Source organism: Hordeum vulgare, chromosome 5H (assembly GCF_904849725.1).
Source record: "Hordeum vulgare subsp. vulgare chromosome 5H, MorexV3_pseudomolecules_assembly, whole genome shotgun sequence".
NCBI classification, from domain to species: domain Eukaryota; kingdom Viridiplantae; phylum Streptophyta; class Magnoliopsida; order Poales; family Poaceae; genus Hordeum; species Hordeum vulgare.
In genome coordinates, this window is record NC_058522.1 from 500,303,374 (window position 1) to 500,313,248 (window position 9,875).

General features: G+C 44.8%; 1 protein-coding gene across 1 annotated transcript; it reads right to left on the reverse strand.

Annotated features, from left to right (window-relative positions):
* Nucleotides 1-8,648: 8,648 nt before the first annotated feature.
* LOC123400082 (vicilin-like seed storage protein At2g18540) lies at nt 8,649-9,390 on the reverse strand. Its single transcript, XM_045094482.1, has one exon. It carries the CDS (start codon nt 9,347-9,349, stop codon nt 8,894-8,896), a length of 456 nt encoding a protein of 151 aa, XP_044950417.1. The 5' UTR covers nt 9,350-9,390; the 3' UTR covers nt 8,649-8,893.
* Between the last annotated feature and the right edge of the window lie 485 nt (nt 9,391-9,875).

Genomic DNA, 9,875 nt, shown 5'->3' on the forward strand with positions numbered 1-9,875 from the left:
GTTTGTTGCTAAAAACGGAGCTTTTCTCGAGAAGGAGTTTCTCTCGAGAGAATTGAGTGGGAGGAAGATAGAACTTGACGAGGTTGTCGAACCTCTCATCCCTCTGGATGGTGGCGCAGGGCAAGGGGAAACCTCTGTCGTTCCGATGCCGGTTGAGGAGGAAGTTAATGATGATGATCATGAAACTCCGGTTCAAGTTTCTGTCGAACAACGCAGGTCGACGAGACCACGTGCTGCTCCAGAGTGGTACAGTAATCCCGTCTTATCAATCATGTTGTTGGACAACAATGAACCTGCAAATTATGAAGAAGCAATGGTGGGCCCAGATTCCAACAAATGGCTAGAAGCCATGAAGTCCGAGATAGGATCCATGTATGAGAACAAAGTGTGGACTTTGGAGGTACTACCTGAGGGCCGCAAGGCTATTCAGAACAAATGGATCTTCAAGAGGAAGACGGACGCTGACGGCAATGTGACCGTTTATAAAGCTCGACTTGTGGCAAAGGGTTTTTCACAAGTTCAAGGAGTTGACTATGATGAGACATTCTCACCCGTAGCGATGCTTAAGTCCGTCAGAATCATGTTAGCAATAGCTGCATTTTTCGATTATGAAATCTGGCAGATGGATGACAAAACGGCGTTCCTTAACGGTTTCCTTAAGGAAGAGTTGTATATGATACAACCCGAAGGTTTTGTCGATCCTAAGAATGCTAACAAGGTGTGCAAGCTCCAGCGATCCATTTATGGACTGGTGCAAGCATCTCGGAGTTGGAACAAACGTTTTGATGAGGTGATCAAAGCATTTGAGTTTATACAAGTGGTTGGAGAATCTTGTATTTACAAAAAGGTGAGTGGGCGTTTCTATATATATGTGGATGACATATTGCTGATTGGAAACAACGTGGAGTTTTTGGAGAGCATAAAGGATTACTTGAATAAAAGTTTCTCTATGGAGGACCTAGGAGAAGCTGCTTACATTCTAGGCATTAAGATTTATAGGGATAGATCAAAACGCGTGATAGGACTTTCACAAAGCACATACGTTGATAAAGTTTTGAAAAGGTTCAAAATGGAACAGTCCAAGAAAGGGTTCTTGCCAGTTTTATAAGGTACGAAATTGAGTAAGACTCAGTGCCCAGCAACTGATGAAGATAGAGGGCATATGCGCTCCGTCCCCTATGCTTCAGCCATAGGTTCTATCATGTATGCAATGATGTGCACTAGACCGGATGTTAGCCTGGCCATAAGTATGGCGGGTAGGTTCCAGAGTAATCCAGGAGTGGATCACTGGACAGCGGTCAAGAATATCCTAAAGTACCTAAAAAGGACTAAGGAGATGTTTCTCGTGTATGGAGGTGACGAAGAGCTCGCCGTAAAAGGTTACGTCGATGCAAGCTTTGACACAGATCCGGACGACTCTAAGTCGCAAACCGGATACGTATTTATTCTTAATGGGGGTGCGGTAAGCTGGTGCAGTTCCAAACAAAGCGTCGTAGCAGATTCTACATGTGAAGCGGAGTACATGGCTGCCTCGGAGGCGGCTAAGGAGGGTGTCTGGATGAAGCAGTTCATGACGGATCTTGGAGTGGTGCCAAGCGCACTGAATCCAATAACCTTGTTCCGTGACAACACGGGTGCCATTGCCTTAGCAAAGGAACCACGGTTTCACAAGAAGACCAGACACATCAAACGACGCTTCAACCTCATCCGCGACTACGTCGAGGGAGAGGACGTAAATATATGCAAAGTGCACACGGATCTGAATCTAGCAGACCCGCTGACTAAACCTCTTCCACGGCCAAAGCATGATCAACACCAGAACTGTATGGGTGTTAGATTTATTACAATGTAATTCGCATGATGATGTGAGGGCTAGATTATTGACTCTAGTGCAAGTGGGAGACTGTTGGAATTATGCCCTAGAGGCAATAATAAATATAGTTATTATTATAATTCCTGTATCAAGATAATCGTTTATTATCCATGCTATAATTGTATTGAATGAAGACTCATTTACATGTGTGGATACATAGACAAAACACCGTCCCTAGCAAGCCTCTAGTTGGCTAGCCAGTTGATCAAAGATAGTCACTGTCTTCTGATTATGAACAAAGTGTCGTTGCTTGATAACTGGATCACGTCATTAGGAGAATCACGTGATGGACTAGACCCAAACTAATAGACGTAGCATGTTGATCGTGTCATTTTGTTGCTACTGTTTTCTGCGTGTCAAGTATTTATTCCTATGACCATGAGATCATATAACTCACTGACACCGGAGGAATGCTTTGTGTGTATCAAACGTCGCAACGTAACTGGGTGACTATAAAGATGCTCTACAGGTATCTCCGAAGGTGTTAGTTGAGTTAGTATGGATCAAGACTGGGATTTGTCACTCCGTGTGACGGAGAGGTATCTCGGGGCCCACTCGGTAATACAACATCACACACAAGCCTTGCAAGCAATGTGTCTTAGTGTAAGTTGCGGGATCTTGTATTACGGAACGAGTAAAGAGACTTGCCGGTAAACGAGATTGAAATAGGTATGCGGATACTGACGATCGAATCTCGGGCAAGTAACATACCGAAGGACAAAGGGAATAACATACGGGATTATATGAATCCTTGGCACTGAGGTTCAAACGATAAGATCTTCGTAGAATATGTAGGATCCAATATGGGCATCCAGGTCCCGCTATTGGATATTGACCGAGGAGTCTCTCGGGTCATGTCTACATAGTTCTCGAACCCGCAGGGTCTGCACACTTAAGGTTCGACGTTGTTTTATGCGTATTTGAGTTATATGGTTGGTTACCGAATGTTGTTCGGAGTCCCGGATGAGATCACGGACGTCACGAGGGTTTCCGGAATGGTCCGGAAACGAAGATTGATATATAGGATGACCTCATTTGATTACCGGAAGGTTTTCGGAGTTACCGGGAATGTACCGGGAATGACGAATGGGTTCCGGGAGTTCACCGGGGGGGAAACCCACCCTGGGGAAGCCCATAGGCCTTGAGGGTGGCACACCAGCCCTTAGTGGGCTGGTGGGACAGCCCAAGAGGGCCCTATGCGCCTAGAGAAGAAAATCAAGGAGAAAAGAAAAAAAAGGAGGAGGTGGGAAGGGAAGGAAGGACTCCCTCCCACCAAACCAAGTCCAACTCGGTTTGGGGGGGGGGAACCTTCCCCCTTGGACTCGGCCGACCCAGTTGGGGCTCCTTGAGCCCCAAGGCAAGGTCCCCTCCCTCCCACCTATATATACGGAGGTTTTAGGGCTGATTTGAGATGACTTTTCCACGGCAGCCCGACCACATACCTCCACGATTTTTCCTCTAGATCGCGTTTCTGCGGAGCTCGGGCGGAGCCCTGCTGAGACAAGGTCATCACCAACCTCCGGAGCACCGTCACGCTGCCGGAGAACTCTTCTACCTCTCCGTCTCTCTTGCTGGATCAAGAAGGCCGAGATCATCGTCGAGCTGTACGTGTGCTGATCGCGGAGGTGTCGTCCGTTCGGTACTAGATCGTGGGACTGATCGCGGGATTGTTCGCGGGGCGGATCGAGGGACGTGAGGACGTTCCACTACATCAACCGCGTTCACTAACGCTTCTGCTGTACGGTCTACAAGGGTACGTAGATCACTCATCCCCTCTCGTAGATGGACATCACCATGATAGGTCTTCGTGCGCGTAGGAATTTTTTTGTTTCCCATGCGAAGTTTCCCAACACTGAGGCACGCAGTGGATATCATTATGTTCTTACTTCACTGACGATTTGAGTGGATACAGGAGTATTTACTTAATGAATCACAAGTCTGAAATATTGAAAAGTTCAATTCCGTTTCAGAGTGAAGTTCGTCGTAACAAGAGGATAAACTGTCTACGATATGATCATAGAAATGAATATCTGAGTTACGAGTTTTGGTACGCAGTTAAGACAATGTGGAAATTGTTTCGCAGTTCATGCCACCTGGAACATCATAGTGTGATGATGTGTCTGAATGTCATAGCCACACACTATTTGGTATGGTGCATGCTATGATGTCTCGTATCGAAATACCACTATCGTTTATGGGTTAAGCATTAGAGACAACCGCATTCACTTTAAATAGGGCACCACGTATTTCCGTTGAGATGACACAGTATAGACTGACGTTTAGAGAAATCTAAACTGTCGTTTCTTGAAAGTTTGGGGCTTCGACACTTATGTGAAAAAGTTTCAGTCTGATAAGCTCGAACCCAAAGCGGATAAATGCATCTTCATAGGATATCCAAAACAGTTGGGTACATCTCCTATCTCAGATCCGAAAGCAAAGTGTTTGTTTCTAGAAACGGATCCTTTCTCGAGGAAAGGTTTCTCTCGAAAGAATTGAGTGCGAGGGTAGTAGAACTTGATGAGGTTATTGAACCATCACTTCAACAAGTGTGTAGCAGGGCGCATGAAGTTGTTCCTGTGGCGCCTACACCAATTGAAGTGGAAGCTGATGATGGTGATCATCAAGCATCGGATCAAGTTACTACAAGCGTCGTAGGTTGACAATGTCGCGTACTACTACAGAGTGGTACGGTAACCCTGTCTTGGAGGTCATGTTGTTGAGCAACAGTGAACCTACGAGTTATGGAGAAAGCGATGGTGGGCCCAGATTCCGACAAATGGCTGGAAGCCATGAAATCCGAGAGAGGATCCATGTATGAAAACAAAGTGTAGACTTTGGAAGAATTACTTGATGGTCATAGGACTATTGAGTAAAAATGGATCTTTAAAAGAAGACAGACGATGGTGGTGATAAGTCACTATTAAGAAAAGCTCGACTTGTCACAAAGATGTTTTCGACAAGACCAAACAGTTGACTATGATGAGACTTTCTCACTCGTAACGATGCTAAAAGGTCTGTTAGAATTATGTTAGTTGTTGATGCATTATTTATGAAATATTGCACGTAGGATGTCAAAACATTGTTTCCTCGACGGTTTCCTTGAGCAAACATTCTATGTGATACAACTAGAAGGTTTTGTCGATCCTAAAGATACTAGCAAGTATGCAGGCTCCAGTGATCCTTCAATGGACTGGTGCAAGCATCTCGGAGTTGGAATATACACTTTGATGAGATGATCAAAGATTTTGGGTTTGTACAAGGTTTATGAGAAACTTGTATTTCCAAAGAAGTGAGTGGGAGCACTATAGAATTTCTGATAAGTATATGTGGTTGACATATTGTGGATCAGAAGTAATGTAGAATTTCTGTAAAGCATACAAGGTTGTTTGAAAGGAGTTTTCAAAGGAGTACCTGGATTGCGCTACTTGAACGTTGAGCATCAAAGATCTATGGAGATAGATCGAAAGCGCTTAATAGAAGTTTCATCAAGATGGATGGCTTGACAAGTTTTTGAAGGAGTTCAAAATAGATCAGCAAAGAAGGAGTTCTTGGTTGCGTTGTGAGGTGTGAATTTGAGTAAGACTCAAAACCCGACCCCGGCAGAATAAAGAGAATAGACGAAGGTCGTCTTCTATGCCTTAGTCGTAGAATCTGAAGTATGCCATGCTGTGTACCGCACCTGATGTGTGCCTTGACTCAAAGTCTGTTGAGAGGTACAGAGAGTGATCCATGATTGAATCACTAGCAGCGGTCAAAATTTATCCTTAGTAACTGATGGACTAAGGATTTTTTTCTCGATTATGGAGGTGGTTAAAGAGTTCGTCGTAAAGGGTTACGTCGATGCAAGCTTTGACACTAATCCGAATAACTATGAGTAGTGAAACGGATTCGTATAGTAGAGTAGATATTTGGAGCGTTTCCGAATAGCACGTAGTAGCAGCATCTATAAGATGACATAAAGATTTGTAAAGAACGCACGAATCTGAAAGTTTCAGAACCGTTGACTAAAACCTCTCTCACGAGCAAGACGTGATCAGACCCCATAACTATATGGGTGTTGGATTCGTTGGAATCACATGGTGATGTGAACTAGATTATTGACTCTAGTGCAAGTGGGAGACTGTTGGAATTATGCCCTAGAGGAAATAATAAATTAGTTATTATTATATTTCTTAGTTCATGATAATCGTTTATTATCCATGCTATAATTGTATTGATTGGAAAAACAATACTTGTGTGGATACATAGACAAAACACTGTCCCTGGTAAGCCTCTAGTTGACTAGCTCGTTGATCAAAGATGGTCAAGGTTTCCTGGCCATAGGCAAGTGTTGTCACTTGATAACGGGATCACATCATTAGGAGAATCATGTGATGGACTAGACCCAAACTAATAGACGTAGCATGTTGATCGTGTCATTTTATTGCTACTGTTTTATGCGTGTCAAGTATTTATTCCTGTGACCATGAGATCATATAACTTACTAACACCGGAGGAATACTTTGTGTGTATCAAACGTCGCAACGTAACTGGGTGACTATAAAGATGCTCTACAGGTATCTCCGAAGGTGTTCGTTAAGTTAGTATGGATCGAGACTGGGATTTGTCACTCCGTGTGACGGAGAGGTATCTCGGGGCCCACTCGGTAATACAACATCACACACAAGCCTTGCAAGCAATGTGACTTAGTGTAAGTTGCGGGATCTTGTATTACGGAACGAGTAAAGAGACTTGCCGGTAAACGAGATTGAAATAGGTATGCGGATACTGACGATCGAATCTCGGGCAAGTAACATACCGAAGGACAAAGGGAATGACATATGGGATTATATGAATCCTTGGCACTGAGGTTCAAACGATAAGATCTTCGTAGAATATGTAGGATTTATATGATGTCAAAATATATGCTTTCAATTGCTGTCAAAATATATGTTGTCAATTGTTGTCAAAATATATGGTGTCGAAATGCTGTCAATTGCTGTCAAAATTCAGATTGCAGCAGGTTTTCACATGTGTGGCGCCTAAGGCTTAGGCGCCACACATGTGCAACGCCCAAGGCTTAGACAGCACACATGTGAAAACCTACTGCCACCTTTCCCTCAACACAGCCCTTTGAGCACACCCTTTCCCGCCACCTTTCCCTCCTGCGTTCCCGCCAAATTTTGAGCACACCCTTTCCCGCCACCTTTCCCTCCTCCGTTCCCGCCAATATTTCCATGTCTTCTTTCCCGCCACCTTTCCCTCCTCCATTCCCGCCAATATTTCCACGTCTTCTTTCCCGCCACCTTTCCCTCCACCTTTCCCGCCATAATTTTCCTGCCAACATTTCCCGTCATCTGAGTCTATAAATGGAGGCATTGGACTGCCTTCCTCCGTCATCCAGCCTCACTTGAGAACACTACCACCGCTTTAGTCAATATGAGTTTGCCTTGCTCGGATCAAAGCATCAGTCCTAAGAAAATGAAGAGTGCGAGTTTGCATCAGGGGGTGGAAGCAGTTCGATGTTGGTGCGGTGATCTCTGCAAGGTGGAGGAGGTGACGGATTTTTCAGATTGGTTGGGCATGAAGTTTTTCATGTGTGCCAATTATGAATCTGATCCACCCGAATCTATTTCTGCGTACATCAGGCCTCCGGTATGCTCAACTCATCCAGATTATTGTTTACTTGATATTATTGTTTACTTGAATCTGATCCATCCGGTAGTCTCCTCCTCCTCTCTGTATGTACTATCGTTGGATTGACACGGAAATGCCGGACTGGGCGGTGACCGAGATTCGTGAAAGAGGTCGCCGTGCATGGGCTAGCTGGTACTTAGAAGAGCGCCGCGAGAAGGCTGAAGCAGAGGAGAAAGCAGCGCAGAAGAAAGAGTGGTAAGAGTACTATGTGGAGCAGAGGACTTTTCTTGATGAGATGAAAAGGAAAAACCAAGAAGAGAAACTTCGGCTGGTGGAGGTTTACAGACAGCGGGAACAGGCCCGTGAAGCTGAGAGGGAGAGAAAAAGAGAAAGGGCTCGTGCGGCCAAGGCAGCAGAAGAAGTCAGTGATGGAAAAGGAAAATATCCACGTTGGACTGAGTAGATTTCACGAAGTTGTATGAGCAAGTTGTATCTTAATTTCAGCAAGTTGTATCTTAATTTCAGCTAGTTGTGTCTTAATTTCAGCTAGTTTTATCAACATGTTGTATCTTACTTTGTTTGTAATCTAAAGTTCTTGCTACTATTTGTGTTATCCAACCTAGACCTTCTTTACTAGTGTCTCATACATATCCATGGCACCTAGACCTTCTTTACATAACCAACACACGAATCTCATACATAACCAACACACATATCTCATACATGACCAACCTTTTTTACTTTACAAATAATTCTTGTTAAAAAGAGTAGCCAAGTTATCTGTTCAAGCAAGATGTGAAACATAGAGCAACAAAAAGTGCACACTTCAGACTCTAGTAGGTTTCACATGTGTGGCGCCTAAGGCTTAGGCGCCACACATGTGAAACCTACTAGAGTCTGAAGTGTGCACTTTCTGTTGCTCTCTGTTTCACATGTGTGCGCCTGAGGCTTAAGCGCCACACATGTGCAACGTCCAAGGCTTAGGCGCCACACATGTGAAACCTACTGGCATCTCAAGTGTGCACTTTCTGTTGCTCTCTGTTTCACATGTGTGGCGCCTGAGCCTAAGGCGCCACACATGTACAACGCCCAAGGCTTAGGCGCCACACATTCTGGCATGCTGAAAACTGCAGCACATAGTGGTGGAGGAGTTCAAATATACATCACAAATATAGTGGAGTTCAAACATACAGCACAATAATACTGGAGTTAAAACATACAACACAGATATAGTGGAGTTCAAACATACATAGGGTTTTTAAAGAACATACGTCCAAAAGTGCATACATAGTGGAGTTTCATAGTAAGAAAGCGCGCAAACGAACAAGGTTCAACAACACATAGGGTTCAACAACACATAGGGTTCGAAGATGAAAGCGCGCATGAGAATAGAAGCATCCGGCTCTATTGGGTCGAGCAAGGCCCCTTTCCCTTCTTCTCCTTCCTCTCTTCTTCCTCTTCCTCTTCCCTTTTGCGCATTTTTGAAGCCTCTTCCTTAACCCTCTCCGTGAAGCGTTGATGCTCCCGCTCTCTCTTTGATGCGCCCTCTGTCGTCATCTTCTTAAAGTTAGCTTCCCATTCTTTTTTACGTTTCTCTAGCGTCTTCCTGTCATTCTCCTTTATCCTAGCCTCATATCTCCGGCGCTTAAGTTCCATTTGCCACTCCTCATTAATCCTTGCCTTATACTCCTCATCCTTCTTCTTCCGCGCTTCGGCTGCATCCTCCTCTATCAACTTCTTTGCAGCCCTCTCCATCAACCGCTGCTCCTCACTGGCTGCATCCTTCTCCTCCCCCCACTCCGCTTTTGCCTTGTTGGGTTGAGAAGCCGTCATACCTACAAAACAAGCATCAACGCTCATAGTTAGTAAAATAACATACAAAGGAGCATGAAAAACAACATGATAAAGATAAGTCAAATATGTGACATATGGAAATGGTCCTCGTAGGTATCCACGCATACCAATCCTAGTAATTCCACCACTTACCCATCACTGCCTCTAGCACCACCACCACCTATCCCACCCCTGCCTCTAGCACCACCACGACCTATCCCACCCCTGCCTCTAGCACCACCCCTGCCTCTAGCACCACCACCACCACGTCCTCTAGTAAGCCCAAGTCGGCTAGGAACATGTTGAGTAGGAACTTGTTGGGTTGTGCTTGCTTGACCCGTCCCTTATTGGCTTGTGCTTGCTTGACCCGTCCCTTGTTGACTTGAACTTGGTTGTCTATGACCATGTTGGCTAGGACTTGGTTGGCTTGACCTGGAATCATTGTTTTTGGACTTCTTCTTTGGCTCCGTACACCTTCTTATGTTGTGCCCTGTTACACCGCACTCTCCACAATGTGATCTCTTAGTAGGCTCTTGGAATTGGTTGTTCCTCA